The sequence below is a fragment of the Dreissena polymorpha genome, chromosome 13 (assembly GCF_020536995.1).
Source record: "Dreissena polymorpha isolate Duluth1 chromosome 13, UMN_Dpol_1.0, whole genome shotgun sequence".
Taxonomy (NCBI): Eukaryota; Metazoa; Mollusca; class Bivalvia; order Myida; family Dreissenidae; genus Dreissena; species Dreissena polymorpha.
Genome location: NC_068367.1, coordinates 55489284 through 55508744, shown reverse-complemented (window position 1 = coordinate 55508744; position 19461 = coordinate 55489284). Strand labels below are relative to the sequence as shown.

General features: G+C 33.4%; 1 protein-coding gene across 1 annotated transcript in view; it reads right to left on the bottom strand.

Annotated features, from left to right (window-relative positions):
* Positions 1-19461, bottom strand: part of LOC127855604 (uncharacterized) — a 380241-nt gene that overhangs the window by 115025 nt on the left and 245755 nt on the right. The window contains exons 5-6 of the mRNA XM_052391351.1: positions 4706-4762; positions 3006-3035 (exon numbers count right to left, since the gene is read on the bottom strand). Coding sequence (XP_052247311.1) covers positions 3006-3035; positions 4706-4762 — 87 coding nt within the window. The remainder of the gene's footprint in view (positions 1-3005; positions 3036-4705; positions 4763-19461) is intronic.

The window sequence follows — 19461 nt, the reverse complement described above, 5'->3', positions numbered from 1 at the left end:
ATTATTATCTTCGAGTTATTACATTCAATACAGAAATAATTTTGTATGAAGCAAAGACATAATTGAAAGGAGAACTGTACCCCCCCCCCCCCGCCCCTGTTATTTCGGGCTCAAACATTAAGTATTGTCGCTGAATATTGCTGCAAGACACATACGATGACATTTGAATTTTGTGCTTCTTTTTTGTGTCAAGTTTGAAGCTATACAAAATGTTCAATTTCTGAATACACGCCTATTTCCAGAAAATATGCCTACATTTTTAATATTATGAATGTGTCTACCATGTTCCATATCTGTCAAGAGCTTATTTTGTTGATTTTGCTGTAATTTTTGTCTTCAATTCTTAAAAATGGCAATAAATATGAAAACAAATATTGTTTGTTTCTATGGCAACAATGAGTATTTAATGATTTATAATACTGCAATTAATTATTTACGCCAAGTTATGAATTATGTTCATCGCAATACGCGAACAATTGAGTAAGTATCAACACAAACTGATCAGCATGACATGTAACGATACTCATTGAATTGACTTACTTGATTGACTGACTTAACTTACATTATTTACTTAATGAGTTTATTAATAGTTGTATGTAATTTGCCTAAATTTCAAATGTCTTCACTTCTCAGATAAATTATGAAAATAACTTTAATTAATTATATAAAAAAAGCAATTAATGTTGAATTATGTGTCGTTAAAATGTTGTCAATTGTTTGTTCTGAATTTTTCGTAATTCTTAGTATATTTATATACATCAGTTGTTTTGTTAAACTTTGCTTTCTTTAGTTATTTTACTTCGTACTCAACGGCTTTTACTTGGGACTGAAGAAAGAAAACACATATTTAAAAATGAAGATGGGACTGTGATAAAGTTCTGTAATAATGTCGTAAAACTATTGATGTAGTTGAATTTCTTGAGATATGATATTAACTGTCTAAGTACAATCATTCAAACAATTAAATTTAATAACGTATGTAGTTAGGTGCAATCATGCAGGGTCTGGAAAGTTAGACTTCAAAGACATTGCGCTCTAACATCTCGGTCATTCATAGTCTGTATTGATATTTATTTTATGTAAAATCCCGTCGGTTACCATATTGAGTTTCTTTATACCAAACAACAAATAACTAAGCTATCGGTTAACATAAACCACTGATGTCTACAATAAACTTGAAATCTTGAATGTTTTCTATCTCCACTATAATGTTTGTTCCGTGTTTCACAGGAATGTAACATAAATAACTACTATCCGAATGTTGATTACTCTCGAGTATGATAATATGTCTTATGAGTACAGTAAGGTTTGAAAGTGTATTTAAAGTATTTATACGGCTTAATTATAAAACCATTATAGGATAACAATATATGGTAGTGAAAAAAACATACAACTCCCGAAACAATATTGAATTAGTCTTACTTGAGCCATTTTCATGGTATTTTATCACGACAATTCTATTTTGCAATGTTGTAGAGTGACATTCATGTTATCATTCAATGCACTGGATATACAGTTTTTACATGAAATACATACTTTATAAAGATGGAGACATTTAGCATTTGAGGCATAATAACTACAAATATTAATACACTCATTCAATAAGAAATGTCATTTATAACGAAATAACCACAAAGCACATAAATGGTTTCAAACCAGAAGATAATTTTTGTATTTAGTTTGCCTTTAAATTCAAACGTATGCATTTTCTCAGATGAATGATTAAAACCACTTCCATAAATCGTCAAAATAAAAAAAATGCTTTGAAATTATTTATTTGTATTAAAATTTTCTTTCCGTCACAATTTTTGGGGGGGATATTATAATCAGCTTTGACTAAAAATTAATAAATATAATAATTCCCTGACTTACCATTCCAAATGATTCGTTTACATGCAGATGCACTTTTGAACCAATACGTATCGATCGGTTTGTATTTTTTATATATGATATTTTTATTAAAATACGTATGTTTGTGTTTGTTCATGTACAGGTGTCATTACAACGCTAATAAATGGTAAGCAAAATATGTATTAAAGAAACGCCCAGAATGAACCGACTCGTTTAACTGTCGCCATATGAGACATAAATATTGTCGTTTTGATAAACACTCTGAAATAAATAACAATTGAGTGGCAGACAAGTTATCACAATCAAAAATGGTTATATCGGTGACATACAGTGTAAACAAATGTTATTTATGCCCTGTATGTTTAACATTTCATTAAAACTTATATAAAAAAGGTACGCTATTTGTATTTCTAATGGTTGTAAATATATAAATAATTATATATATATATATATATATATATATATATATATATATATATATATATATATATATATATATATATATATATATATATATATACAACTAAATTATGTCATACATGCTTTGGAAGTAAACATCAAAAAAAATAAACTAAGGAACTCAAGAAACGTAAATGTGTTATGACTGTGCTGACATTAATTTCGGAAATCGATTTAAATCCTGGTGATAATGATTGCATATTCTTTTAATCTAACGCATTGACAAACATTTTGATTCAGATTTTTAAAGCAAGATACACACATGCGAAACATAAATACAAAGTGTATTATATTGCACTGTTTGTGGAATTGTATAATTGATATGTTACTCATGTATTTATAGTTATTATTATTATTTGTTGTTTTACATAATTACAAAAGATAACACGGGTTTAATATATATGTCATCGACTTAAATTATATACGAGGACGGCTATACATGAAGTGCCATATTGCTTTGGTGTTATTTATCCTATAAAACAACTGTCTATGCATACAAATGACTTATTTAAGGAGTCGCATCCATTATCTTTAAAATACTTACTATAAACAGGTTAATCAACTTTAATTATATACGTGGACGTCTTCACATAAAAATGCCATATAACGTTGGTGTTGTATATCCTGTAATTCAACTGTCTTTGTATACACATGACTTATTTGAGGAAAACCATGTACTATCTTAAAATACTTACACTCATCATATTCATCATATGGATGACCATCTGAAAAGGAAATACAAAGTTGTAAAAAGTGCCAACAAAAGTAGTACATTTTTTTTTGCAAAATAAAGCATTGCTGTAACAGATCTCAAAACACAACTTTTCTAATTGACATCACTCATCCATGACTTACACTAAATGTCATACTTAACACTTGAAACACCCGGGTATATGTATCCACATCAACAGAGCGCTACCAGGTATAATTATAAAGACTCGTAATTGGACGCCGATAATCTATTGCTGCTACTTTTTATTTGCGTGAATGATCAGTAATTAAATTCTCATTAAATATATCACTAATAGGTTGGATTTGCATGATATGAATGTATTGTAGATTTGTATCGTTTGCACCGGGAATTTCCAATCGTCCCCAGAACACATGCTAAGGTTTAACAAGGGTCGTTCCAGGCGCGACTCTAGATCTTTGTTTTTGCCCAGTGTTAAGCACCTGCATGTATTTCTTTGTACATCAGTTAAAAGTCAAATGCAAACGAATGTTATAGTTGATGGGAAATCGAACCTCCGAGCCCTGAGTTTTGTCACCAGTTTAATTACACCAGAGGAAGAATCCGCTTTAAATAATGCGTCTTTATTTAATTATTTAAGGAACCTTTACCTTTATTATTTAAGGTAAAGACGTCAACTAAGAATCCTATCCACCGCATTAGAAGCAGCTGAAATCAGACCCAAGTGGTGCAGGACTGATTTGAAACAATAATACATGTAACGTCGAATTGCTTGTCTGTCCATGTGTTCAGATATTTGTGAAGCCAATAATCTGTAAATATGTTTATTTAAACTAAACTCATTGTGTTCTTATTGACAATATAATACAAGTTGAGGAAAACAACACATTTAAAATAATCACTGGTAAAGATCTGTGTTCCTTAGCGTATACACTTTTGCAACAAGACCAGGACATACCAGGAGAAACTTATTACTTAAATGACAGTGAAACCATGTTTAGTAGAAGCAGAAGGCGATTTTAAATATCGTACAAAGGTTGGTTGAAAGATGTCAGTATACCAATATGCCAAAGTCGTAATTATTGTGATACTAAATTTATGCAGCTTATAATATTGTACAGATGTCAAATATGTTATTCAAATCAGAAATATAACCAATTGGCGGCATAAACATAATTTTACATTAATAAAACTATACCTCTACAATTATATTATAAATTTGTAAAAGCCTCAAATCCGCTAAAGTGTAAATTAATCACAGGGCTATCCATTCTACAAGCTTAATGATACTGTCAAAAGCAAAAAAATCAAAAGTATGCGTTAGCGAAAATTATAAATGCAAAAGTCCATTATCTGGTTAATTAACATGTAACCGAATGTTGAGAATTTTAGATAAGTATACAGCTGATTTTATTTACCGAGAAATAAAAACCTTGAACCCAATGTTATCGTGACTAATCACAGATAGGTTCACTTTTAAAGTTTTTAGCCTGTATTCGCAAACACGATGATAAACTATATCGGTTAATGATTACACTTGACGTGTAGCTCGAGTATGCAGAAATATCCTTATGGCATGTTTTCCTTTTTTAAATTGCAGAAAATCGTCTGACCTTTTTAAATCGTCCACATGCATACGATTAAATAGCTTCAAATATTTAAGAAACAACGAAATACTACGTTTTAATTTAAATAGTTGCTCACCAGTATCTGCTGCACCCGTCTTAAGCGTTTTGTCGCACAATTTCTTGCTATCGCTCACTGAAAAGATTTCAATGACCTAAAGATATTTACTAATATCGGAACAATGAATTAGTGATATTTAATTAGTAATTTATGATATGAGAAAAAAAAATAAGGAAAGACATTTCCGATCACTCACAAACCACTATAAAACACCTCTGGTGACATATTATTTACTACACGTCACATTTCTGATTAAAACATTACCTGATCAAACAGACCACGGATATACTGTATTTTTCACATTATTTTCTAGATTATATACTGTGCCTGTCTCGTCTTCATTTCATCCCCTATTTGTGTAGATAATGTAGAAACAAACGCATTGATTTTTTACCTTACTCTGATACAACGCTCTGGCGCCTTTTCAGATGAATATTGTTATCATCTTACAGTGAATGGCATTCTTCAGAGTTATGGTCTATGATAGTTCTTAGCTAATTGCATTGAAAGGTAATCATCAGATTCCCTATCAATGACTATAGTTAGTTATTTGTATTAAATGGCATTCATCCGATTCTTGGTCTATGATAATTGCTAGCTAGTTGTATTGAGTTGCATTCATCCCATTCATTTTGTCGGTTTTCATTAATGTCTCAAACTGGACAACACATTGTATATCCGATGCTAATGTTGCGATTTTATTTAAATTAAGGCTTGTTAAGTAAACTCGGATAGGTTCACTATCGTCCTATGTAGCTTTTATTACAAAACATGATGATAGAGCGTATAAGTGAATGAGCTCATAATAAGGAAAAAATATCCTTAATGTCTGTATTTAAATAGTTTCTGGAATTGCCGAACATCGACTGACCTTTTTTAATTTTCCACATTGGCACGTTTTATATCTTGAACTAGGTAAGAAACCACGAAAACCTACTTTGTCAATAAACCCGTTAATATATATTAATAAACAGTTGCTCACCCTTATCTGCTTCACTCGTCATAAGCATGGCAGGCTTCTCCTTTGACCCTAAAAAATTCTGACAATCGCTCACTGGAAAGAATTCAATAAGATATTTAGAGAATAATAGGTTGGTGACGTGGATGGAGAATGGTTATCTGGCAAGTCGGAGGAATTCCGCTCACCCGATAAGATCCTCCGACGAGCCAGAGAACCATTTTCCATCCACGTCACCAACCTATTACTCTATTTATCTTGTCATATTTAAAACATTCGTTGAAATTTTTCTAAAATATCTAGTTTTCGAGTATTTTGTGTTTAGATATTTAATATGGGAAAAACCACGCGCGAACAAAAACATTGTGACGTCACGTCATCCAAAGCGCTTAGGCTAGCTTCCATCTTGTTAAACAACACATAAATCGAGTTAATTCACTCAAAACCGTTATTAATTCAATACACAAAGACGAAAATATGCTGTTTTAATAATAATGTTTAAACGAACAGTACTTAACATGTATTTGACATTTTTAATAGAACAAAAGTATATTTTATAAATAGAAAATAGTAAAGTCATGCGCCTGCGCGGAGAGCAACTGATGGATATTTGAGGTCACGTGGTCATCTAGCCTAATATCTTTTGGGTTATTAGGTTACCTGGTTATCAGGCTGATTTTAAGGCATGTTACAGGATAATTACTAATATCAAAAAAACGTATATATGATTGGTGAAAAAAATGCTTAGTATAAGAACATATCAAAGAAATCAATTTTCTTGCGATAATATTATTAAGCGGGAATATTGAGTGACGGAATGTTGCAATGTTGCAACAAAAATTGGCATGTTTAAGGCCAATGCAAACTCTTATCAAGGTGTTTTTCTATTTCTAAACATATCTAGCTATTTTTATTTTAATTCACATGCTGCTTGTTTATTATGGTGACATACATTAAACAATAAACTTGATACAGATAATTAACATTGTATTTAATAATAACATTGTATCATTTTATTGACTGAAAATTTCGTCCGCGTTAACGAATATTTCAGCTACAAACATCCAAAGAAAAACATGTAGTTTGGTATTGAAATATAAAACAAATATTCCCTACTGAAAACAGGTGATAAAATACACCATTCTACGGAATTTATGATTGTCCATAATTGTTTAAAAGGTAATTAATGTTAGGATACTTTTGACATTTAACAAATAGCAATACTTTTTTTTATATATTTGTCTTACTTTATATGTGCAGATATTCAGTTGAAAATTGATTACTTATCAAAACGAACATCCACCATCTAGGTAATGGTTATGGACGTGATTTTTATGGTATCTTTGCAACAACAATAATTGTTAATAAACTAAGACAGCATTACTTTATATGAAATATATGCAACGTTTGTAATCTAATGGATATTCAGAATGATATACATGAAGCTTAATATGTTAAAGAATTACTATTATGTGTTCAAAACTAGTTCCGATGATTAAGCCGGGCCTCATTTTATGGGAAGTTACTGTCAAACATATTACAAAATAAACTAAGGCATGATGTTAACTATCGGGTTGTTTACACTGACTTCTCTCGTGAACGGCCATTTTAATGTGTTGAGTTTTAAGTAAAACTTCTAATGTTACAATACCGACGATTAGCTGTAATGTAGTAACTTCTGTCAAAGTGTGAACATGAAACTGCAACCTGCATTTGAATTCTGAATCCGTAATGCTATTCTTTCGTGTGAGTTAACACATGTTTCCACGTACAAATAGCGCACAGCTGTATAAATACACACGCAATTATTTGCGCCATGAATAATCACTTACCAAATAATTTTATTAAATATATCAAATATACATAAATTTACTTTTTACTATGGTAAGGTTGTACGACTGTTAAAGAATTTGTTATACTTGTATCATACAAATAAATTATAAAGTGCAATTCATGCTATTCAATCTTTTCCGCAGGGGAAAATATAATACATATGCCTCAATGACGTAAATATGCTCGATGGTCTGAAATTAAGGTTAATTTCCATATTCCGCCTGTTGTGCTTTTAAAAACATGTCTTGTTTCATATACTTGATGAATATGATTAATGTTATATAATATGGACCATACGTACACTGTTGTAGTTGGGAAAAAAAATACACATGCAAATATTCACCTATCGTATGTACTTTGGATAACATGTGAGACTAAACGTCTCTTGTATGACATGATCATTATGGTACGTACATATCATTGATCTGCATTCTTGGATGACGTCATGACGTTCCAAAGTCAGCAGGTAATCCCAGAATTTACCTATTGTGATGTCGTGGACGATGCCTTAACAATAATGCAAATATCTATCAAGATATGTTCAATCATTGGATGATATTTTAAATCATTGGAAGATATGTTAAATCATTGGGAAACATATGTTGAATCATTGTTATCATTGATACCTAAATGTTTTAGTTCATGTTTCAAAAAGATCAAACATGTTGTGTTTTACACTGCCTTACAACTATTGCAATGTCGTTGAAATGTTTTGAGTTGAATTTTTATAGTGTCGTTTATGAACGAAATCTGCCTGTATCGACATATCAATGTGTCAACATGTTTCTGCAAGCTTTATCTGACTTACAGATGTATGATTCAATCGTTTCTGGCAAGTAAAAATAAGTTTTTATGTGAAAATATCTCGCGCTATGTAAATACAAACACGTGTAAAATTGCTCTTTATTAACTCGATAATTTGATTAATTTTAAATGTACAAGTATACATTTTCTGACTGTTTAAACCTTGTTTATAATTGCATCGTCAAAATCACTTCTCAAGTACATCTTTATGCGTTTCATTTCATACAATTCAATTGGAAAAACTACTATAATTGTCACCAATTGACGTAAATATGCCCGACAAACTAAAATTTGGGCTAGATTAATCTTTATTTGTCCATCGATTTTCTTGTTTAAAGGCATTTCTTGGTTCATATGCCATGATGTTATGCCATTGATGATATCAATCTTATAAAACATGGATTGTTTTACCACTAATATTATTCACACAAAAATAACATGCATAAAGTGACCTATGTGTAGTTAGGAACAACATGCTTGATTTAACGTCTGTTGCATAATGAGTATAATGTTTCTCACGTATGTTTAGCTGTAACTCTTGCATGACACCTTGACGCATTTTTGGTCGTGTTTTACCCAGTGTCTTTGTGACGCCGCTCCATCGGTCAAGTAACATCATGGTAGGACTGTCTTCTTGACGCTACAAAAGCATTGTTGGTACTCAATGCGTGTTCAGTTGACTAAACATAAATATCTAAGCAGCAGTTCAATATTATAAAAATAGTAATGCATGATGACACTCTTATCAAAAACTAATTGAGCATATAAAAACTAACTGAGCATATACAAACTAAATAAAGCGGGAGTAACAAAGAATCGCACGAAAATATGCATTTATTCATTAAAATATATAAATTCAGATCAGATGTCACATCTCATAAAAACAGGTTATATAAATAAATGCATGTCCTGATACCATTGAAAGCGCAGAGCGAGGACTTCCGTTTATGTGCAATTACACATTTTCATGGACAGTCAATATTTGCTGGAATTTGTTTTTGAAAATAAATTAATTATGCTTTCTCTGCGAAAATAGCGATATCTTTAATGCAGTGAATTGATGGTATGCATTGATTCGAGATAACCTTGTAAAGTGATTTTACAAACTGTGTTCCTGCATAAAAAAGCTTTGGACAGCGGAAAGAATTTACCACAGAAAGCACAAATTTCGCGATATTGTCTTGCTCTCAGCCATGGAGTGCATGTTTTCTTTACATCATTCCAGCTAATACGTATATCGTTCCCACGACTTAATGACTCATTAAAACGAGATTTAATCGGGGAGCGATTTAGCATGTCTACAAAGGAGCTCTTCGGAACTCATGTGAACCACATGTTTGTCGGCGGAACGACTTATGAACTCGTCATAATGGCATAGTTAGCTCGTTCCTTTGACTTAGTAAATAACGGAATCGAGATAACCTAGTCATTGTAATAGGATTCTCAACCATTAAAAATACAAGATAATAAACACGTGTTACAACATCATGACACAATGAGGCTAACCTGATATTCACACGGATAACTGACTAGAGTCGCTCCCACGAGTAAGCACTTTTGTTGTTTGCGAGTAAGAGCAAACACGATTTTGTAACTCGTTCCCATGACTTACTGAATCGTTTTCACTACTTTCCCGTGTGTGTTATAGACAGAAATAAAGACTGTTTCAGTCTCAACCGACATTCATTTTACATATGTTTGTCACTCAAACCTATGGAAAGTTTTATACTTGGAACGACGTAAATACTACACATATCAAAGTAGTTTGGTTGAATGATAATTCTTTTAGCTGCAGCTTTGTTTACATCACACTCTAATATCAATGGTTCCTTCAAATTCATATTGTATTTTCTAGTAGTTTTAATTTCATTATTAATTGGAATCTTGTGGAATGTTTATGGGTACATAATGAACAATGGAATCACTTATTAATACTAAAAGCAAGCACATGATATATATATATATATATATATATATATATATATATATATATATATATATATATATATATATATATATATATATATATATATATATATAGTGACCATTATTAATATTTCAATGATTTCTTTAGTTTAATTTTAATAAAATGTGTCGGAATATTCATTATTAAATCCGCCACAAATGGACAATAGGTTATTTCCACTTCCTTTAATCCCTGGGAATAATATGGTAATTTTTTTTAATACAATAACTGAACTTGAATTAGTAGTAATCGTGGACATGTAATTTTTAATATATTTATTGACCTGTTGATTAATAAATGTATGGCTAGTAACACTTTTTCAGGCATTAGCGCTCTAATGTGCTAGAAGATGAGTTAAGTTTAAAAGAAATTTGTGATAATCAACCGTACCTTAACTTCTTCGGTTTCAAGACCGTCTTCGTGATCTGCCAGTTTTGAGAGACCAGTGCAGTCATTAAACATCTCAGTAGGAATGTTGCCGAGTTCAAGATGAATCAGTTTGCCCTTTTTATCCAGATATTCTGCCAGCCTAAGTCGGGTCTTCATCTCAAGCACACTAACATGAAGCTTGGAATATTTTTGTGGGCATATAAATACATCCGGTTCGTCTTGAGTGGCCATTTAAATGTTTGTTTTCATTAAGCAAGATATTAATATTATCTAACTAATTCACCATGTACAATAACGTCGACTTGGTAATTGTTTAATAAAACTATTCAAGTTATTCAACGTATATCCAAGTGTTTACGAATAACGTGTAAACATTTATGTGGTCAAATTTACTTTAATTGTTCAGTTGTTCAGTAAATACCGAACAAGTTGAATATTTTTCCGTAATTGGATACTTAAGGCTTTACATGCCAATGCTATGCAGTGTATTTTTTCAGATTTCACGGTGTGGGTATTTCGCCCTTCGTATTGATTTGATTGACAACGCACGATGTATACAGAACAATTTTTACATTATGTATCGACAAAAACCCAGTATTGTATAGACTGCCGGTGTTTACATTAAAACTAGTTTAAACGTATTTGGACCCTTGCGTTTTATCGCTTCTGTTTGTTTGAGCACATTGAAAATTGTTAGATGGTTATTCGGCGATGGTAAATACATGCGCATGAGTCCGGAGTATTTTGCACTCGTCCCTTCCAAACAATATTGATACTCAATTTGATTTATAGCAATATCAAGTTATATAGTGTAACTAAGAGATGTTCTATTTTGATTTGGTCAACAAGAGTGAACAACTGAGCTAACGTGCAAGGTATTACCTCCTTTACTTACCACTATATCTTCTAATGTACAAGAATCAGAATTGTGGGCACTTTGGTCATATATGTCAACAGTTCTCAGATGCCTGCAGTCGCGAAAGTCTCAAGTAAAGATTCAAGCAGTTTGACACTAGTATCATGTAGACAACATAGAGCCACGCATTTTACTTGATACATGTATATGGCGAAACAAATGCAGAAATTGAGAAATATCGACTTTTGAGACAACAAGCCACTGTAGGTATATCCTTCGCCTCATTTTATCTACACAACTCATTTTCCCTGGTTATAGCTCGCTCGATTGTATACAACTCGAAGCTTTAATTTGCCATTGTATTACAGGACATGTAGTGCATGCAAATATTAAGCCGTAATTGGCGTGCAGTAAGCAAAATATTGTTATACATGTTGAATAAAAGCAGACACGACGCATATTCGTGGAGGGGATGTAAGCGCCATGTTTGGTAAAACTGGTTTGAACAGAATGACGAAGGCCTGATGCAAAATTGTGAATATTCGAAAGGTTGGTACGTCTGTAGAAGCTGATTTACTTCCCTTACGGCTTTATAACTTGTACATTTAAGGCATACGTTTAAATTTATTACCATATACTTGTTTGTTTTTCAGGAAGTCAAAAAACTACAATTCTATGTTCATCTATGTAACATCCATCATTACGCTACAGAACTATTGCCAAGGCCAGGGTCCTTGTAATTTAACGTTTATGTCGGCAAATTACTACAATTTCTTCGTATTGGTTACCATAATGAACATGTCAATTGGAGTGTACGTCTTTGCGTTCAGAAGAGGCTTGCATGATGGACCACTCGTTCCGGAAATCCCGGCGTGCTATTGAATCTGTATTATCAGTTAATTGAGCTAAGATCCATTTTGCGCTAGAAATGAACGCTATTCTAAACAGTACGGCCCTCTATTTAGCCCAGTGCAGACATGATTAACACTGGTCCTGTGTAACCCTTCATACAAACATGTGTAACCCCACATACAAATGACAAAATAGAGAGTAAAAGTTATGTTTGGACAAATTAACCCATTATTAAGATAACCGGAGCACAATATTTGCTTCAAGAAATTTATCCTGTACTCATCATATAGGTTTGTTGTTTTAAGCTCGTTTAAAAGACGGTATTACTACGTTATGAAATGTATTGATCATAATATGCCTCTAATAGAGTTAGTCAATTTATAAAAGCTTACGTTGGTTTCTCTTGAGGATGCACTATCGTTTTCAATAGGCACATGTTACCTGAGAAGTTGAGGAATAGGAGTCCTTGAAGCGAACTGACGTACAAACATAAGTGTAATCTAACATGGAAAATACTAATGATTAATATAATTCGATAGACTCAACAAGCCATATAGTAAGATTGTTGTGTTTTACTCAAACAGCGAATTATTTCGACATTACGAGCCGGGCTTTCAATGGAGGTAAGGGGGCTCATATCGTTTTGTTATTTACACGTTCTTATATACAAAAAGTGAAAGCGTACAAATAGGTTTATGCAATAACTCGTATAGACATGTAAATAAAGAGATATCCATTCGATTTAAGTATACAAGATACGTATGCTGTAAACGATTTTAAACGTCCATTTATTGAACATTACGGCAAAGGTCGACGGCTACGAAAAGTATTCGACGGTTATTTCGTAATAAATTGATAAAATATTGCACCAATTGTTCTAATTATTTCACAAACAATATAGCTAGTTTTACATTATTATATATTTGTGGACAGATATGTACGCGACTGGTTATAATAAGCCCCATTTTCCCAGAGCACGTTTCTTATGTAAAAGCATCAACGAACCCCAAGCGCTACAGATGCGTGTCTGTGATCAGCATCAAGTGCTGCAGACGCTTGTCTGTGATCAGCATCAAGTGCTTCAGACGCTTGTCTGTGATCAGCATCAAGTGCTGCAGACGCTTGTCTGTGATCAGCATCAAGTGCTGCAGACGCTTGTCTGTGATCAGCATCAAGTGCTGCAGACGCTTGTCTGTGATCAGCATCAAGTGCTGCAGACGCTTGTCTGTGATCAGCATCAAGTGCTGCAGACGCTTGTCTGTGATCAGCATCAAGTGCTGCAGACGCTTGTCTGTGATCAGCATCAAGTGCTGCAGACGCTTGTCTGTGATCAGCATCAACACAGTCTCCGGTTAGCGAAAATTCAATTTAAGCGGAGAGTTCCGTCACTGATTAGCATGTGCCTTACGCCCAATTTTTCCAGGGCGTGTCTCAATTATGTTTTGCACATCTTTTCATGTAAACAAACATCTTGCCTGTGCTTTCTTAAGCATTTTTGTCTCGAAATCATTACATGTTTATTTTTAAATAAATTGAGAAATCACCAATTTACAAAGCCTATCAGGGACCAATCTGTTGACATGTTACACAGACTCATTGAATAAAAAAAATACCACAGACTATTCAAAACATGTCACAATGTGTATTGCTTATGCAGCTGCATTCAGTTGTAGAGTTATTATTTGTAAGTGCGACTGAAATACGTCGGGATTGACATTTCTGTGGTAGCAGAAAACAATTCGTAAAACATTAATTGGTTATAATGCTATCACAATATTTGTCAAGCAAATATAATTCTTGATGATAAGACAAACATTCAGAAACTCGTATAATTAAATATATAACGAACTTAAGAAATATTTACAGCCAGTGATTTATCGCGTCTAAGCAGACGTTTATAGATATGTGTGTATATAACACCTACTAGAATTTCCGCGCATGCGGCATATATTTATTCTACTAACAAGTCTATTGTATAGTAGAAAAACACGCGGTGTTTATGTATATTAATGTTTGTTAAATATCACCAGTATAAATCAATGAGATGGCAAAGAATTGTTTGCTGCAACAATGTTTGCAACGTGCTTACACGAACACATAAAAATTGAGTCCAACTCTGCAAAAAAGCGGGGTTTAATGCATATGCTAATTAGGACGACACTTTCCACGTAGACTTGATTTCGTTTAGAGATTTCCCGTACACGAAAAGTTTCAAAAAAGGAAAAAAGAGAAGACACTTGACGAAACATGCATTAAGCCCCATTTTCCCATAGCGACGCTCGCCTAAATTAGCTTGCCTGTTGCAGGCGTGAGACGGCCGCTGTGAACTCTAACAGGGAAGTGAAGAAACTGAAAGACGATCCGGATCAGAATGTGGCAACTCTGAGATAGACCCTGTAGGAGGCGACGAACAGTGGTCTATCTTGATTTGATACCAAACTCTACTTTCCATTTGGTTATATATAGTTACAATAGACATAGCGATGGCCTTTTAGTGATAATCATCTTGCAAAAATCTCTATCAAGTTAACGTTGTAAACCTTCTAATGAAAATATAATACTGAACGATAACCGTCTTGTAACAACTTTCATCATCTACTGATAATTTATATTGATAAACACCGTGTAATTGAGTTAGAGTGTTAAATTTCTTAATCTTCTTGTTATTACTTCTACCCAAATCCATTTGAAGACCTCATATCTATTTTCTTCCCATCATAGATTAAACGAAAATTCTTATTTCAACCACTTACACAGTCAAAGTTTAAATTGCATTTAAGGCTTCGACATTTATAATTTCTACAACCAGTTAATTTGTCAATCCACCTTTTAAAATCCAACAATGTACCAACAATTAAGTTGTTACGATTGGTCTTAAATTACTTCTGTTGACAGCAAAACTCGGTTTTTGTTGATCGCAAGGCGGACATCATGATCGTCAATAACCCTGAACGACCTTGGATTGCTTGTTGGCACTGCAAATATGAGCCGCGTTTTGGGAAAAATGTGCCTAATGCATGGGCGTAAAGTGTCGTACCAGATAAGCCTTATCAGTTCGCATAATTAAATCAGGGGCGACACTTCCCGCTATTATGGTATTTTTCTTTTAAAGGAAGTCTCTTCTTAGTGAATATCCAGTTCAGGTGGACAGTGTCGTCCCGTATAAGCCTTTGCAGACTTAAAAGAGAAATCAATGACACTACGCACTTGCATTTAGCCCTGTTTTCCCAGATCGAGGCAAATATACTTACGTGTAATATATACCAAATATTACACGCATATCGAAATCAATATAATTTGCACGAAAAAAGAAACAACCGTAAACGGATGAGCGTGTTTCTTAAACGCACCCCTAACGGAGACAGTTATATTTATGATATTGTGAACTATCCGTTGGGAAGGGCTCGGGTCAAGTAGAAGCTGCACAAACACGCATGCCACTCGTAAAATATCGATGGGGTTAGGCGTGAAAAATTGAGCGAATACGTGTTTAAATATCACCAAATGGAACATGCTTTTGATTTCTTTAACCGAATAGAATAGTCAAAAAGTACTCGTATTTTTCACATTATACATGTCTAACTCAATTCAATACAGTTCATTAAAGTGTTTTGTAAAAAAAAAATAATATTATAACGAGTTTGAAGATTTACGCTTAATTGTGGATTGTATATAAACATGCACATGTTAAGTTATATATGCATTGCAAATAAAATTATGTACTTTAGCTTACACTCACATATTTCTTTGTAAATTGTATCAAGCAATATGTATCATGAGTCAAGTTCTAAAATAGCCGTATGTACACGCATATTGCAATACTCATTCAGAAAGTAAGATTCAGACCGTAGACATATTATTTCCCGAGGGAAGAGTACACAGAGTACATTACAAACGAGTAGTACATTATAGCACTTGTTCCCATACAGGCGAAATTTTAAGAGTAAGTGTTTGGTAGATGTTCTTTATGACCATTTATACTGCATGCATATTTCAGGTCGTTGTCAATCCAACTGTTCTCTGTGTTCCTTTCAGCAAATTAATTGGTCAAGGTGATAAAATAACGATCTTTATTAAACGAGGTTAACACATATGCTAACTGGAAAAAAAATGGTCAGTAATACTGACTGATTTGTGTTTTCTTACTATTTATACAATATTTGGGAACACACACTTTAATTCGTAATGACTTAGTCATTCATGCAATTTAACTGGTACAAGTAGTATTTATACAATAGGGTTGAGCCCGTACTTCAATTTCAAGTAACACTGTAAGTAAAACGGACATTCAAAGATTTTTGTGCTATCAAAAATGTTTTTTAGTCAGCCGAAATGTAACACGTGTCCTAGTTTCGTTCAAACAATAAGGTAGTGAAAGAAATACTGCCTTGTACACGATTTACAATGGAACAACATTTTCGATGAAAGACTATTAGGTTTCTTCTGGGTTGATGATATCACTGAATAAACCGAACATTATAAAAAAAAATGAGTTTCTTTAAAACGTTTCCTGTAAAGAAAAGCCATAAACTCCTTAATACCTTTTTTTGGCGTAACGCGATACATTACAATGCATATTTTTCAAACGTGCATCTATAAAGACGTAGGTGATTTTATGAGTACCTGAATAATAACGAATAATACCTAGATCTAAATTAATCAATAATTGTAGCGTACGGAGGCTTCGCTGAGAGTCTTAGTTTCATTCCAAGTTTTAAGCGATATATGAATTTTGTTTTCAATCTAAAATCACTTGAGCACGATTACGAAAGGTGATGTTCGACCACACCAAGAGATGTTCATGCGTACAGACCACATTGTACCAATTGACCAACAGATGTTAATGCGCACAGTTTGACAATATTTTTCAATTGACCAAGAGATGTGTATGCGTACAGTTGGACCACATTGTATCAATTGACCAGGGGATGTTTATGCGTAAAGTTTGGCCACATTGTATCAATTGACCAAGAGATGTTCATTTCGTACAGTTTGACCACATTGTATCAATTGATCAAGAGATGTTCATGCGTACATTTGACCACATTGTATCAATTGACCAGGAGATGTTCATGCGTGCAGTTTGGCCACATTGTATCAATTGATCAGGGGATGTTCATGTGTACAGTTTGACAACACTGTATCAATTGATCAAGAGATGTTCATGCGTACAGTTTGACAACATTGTATTATATTACCAGGGAATGTTCATGTGTACAGTTTGGCCACATTGTATCAATTGACCAGGAGATGTTCATGCGTACAATTTGAGCACATTGTATCAATTGACCAATAGATGTTCATGCGTACAGTTTTGACCACATTATATCAATTGACCAGAAGATGTTCATGCGTACAGTTTGACCACATTGTATCAATTGACCAAGAGATGTTCATGCGTGCAGTTTGGCCACATTGTATCAATCAATTGACTAGGAGATGTTCTTGCGCACAGTTTGACCACATTGTATCAATTGACCAGGATATGTTCATGCGTACAGTTTGACCACATTGTATCAATTGACCAGGAGATGTTCATGTGTACAGTTTGACCACATTGTATCAATTGACCAAGAGATGTTCATGTGTACAGTTTGACCACATTGTATCAATTGACCAGGAGATGTTCATGCGTACAATTTGACCACATTGTATCAATTGACCAAGAGATGTTCATGCGTACAGTTTGACCACATTGTATCAATTGATCAAGAGATGTTCATGCGTACAAATTGACCTCAATGTATCAATTGACCAGGAGATGTTCATGCATACAGTTTGAACACATTGTATCAATTGACCAGGAGATGTTTATGCGTACAGTTTGACCACATTGTATCAATTGCCCAAGAGATGTTCATGCGTACAGTTTAACCACATTGTATCAATTGATCAATATATGTTCATCCGTACAGTTTGACGATATTGTATCAATTAACCAAGGGATGTTCATGCGTACAGTTTGACCACATTGTATCAATTGATAAGGGGATGCTCATGTGTACAGTTTGACCACATTGTATCAATTGACCAAGAGATGTTCATGCGTACAGTTTGACCACATTGTATCAATTGACCAAGAAATGTTCATGCGTACAATTTTACCACATTGTATCAATTGACCAGGAGATGTTCAGGCGTACAGTTTGCCCACATTGTATCAATTGATCAAGAGATGTACATCCGTACAGTTTGACCACGTTGTATCAATTGATCAAGAGATGTGCATGCGTACAGTTTGACCACATTGTATCAATTGACCAGGGGATGTTCATGCGTACAGTTTGACCACATTTTATCAATTGACCAGGAGATGTTCATGCGTACAGTTTGACCACATTGTACCAATTGACTAAGAGATGTTCATGGGTACAGTTTGACCACATTGTATCAATTGACCAGGAGATGTTCATGCGTACAGAAAAAGTGACATTTGTAATAAGATATCAGTTTATCAGTTTATCTTACATCTGCTTTCAGTGCAGATCACATTGTATCAATTGACAAAGTGATGTTCATGCGTACAGGACAAATAACGTAATAAGATTACATGTGTAAACTAAACTGTGACATGTGAATGTCAGTGTATGATGGCAGATTAAATGGCAGTTTACGACCCCTTTACTATGTAACGTGTGTTCATACCATTGCCTTGTTGATTGCATATGAAAATATTTAATAACCCACAATTTTTACTTGTTCAACTGTAAACATTACTCTTATGACATTATGAATGTTAACGTATGTCATAATAGTTAAAATGCGTTCTAAATTTAAAAAAAATGCTTGTATAATGACGGCGACTACCAATAGTATCAACATTATTTTAACGCAAGAAAGAAGAGTTTTTTTGTGTTATTGGTCCTCATGAAAAGCTTCACTTTATACATGTATATTGAAAATTAGACACTTCATTGTGTTTCCAGTTACACATGACCTATCTGACTGGATAACCCACTTGATTACGCACGGCGTACGTTTACACAGTAATCAATACAGTATTTTCCGAACATTCTACATGTTGGTTTATGATGAATAATGACATACAATTATTATCAAAACACAATACAAACACCGATATTCTAATTCAAATGGCTCCATTTTGGTTTACATCC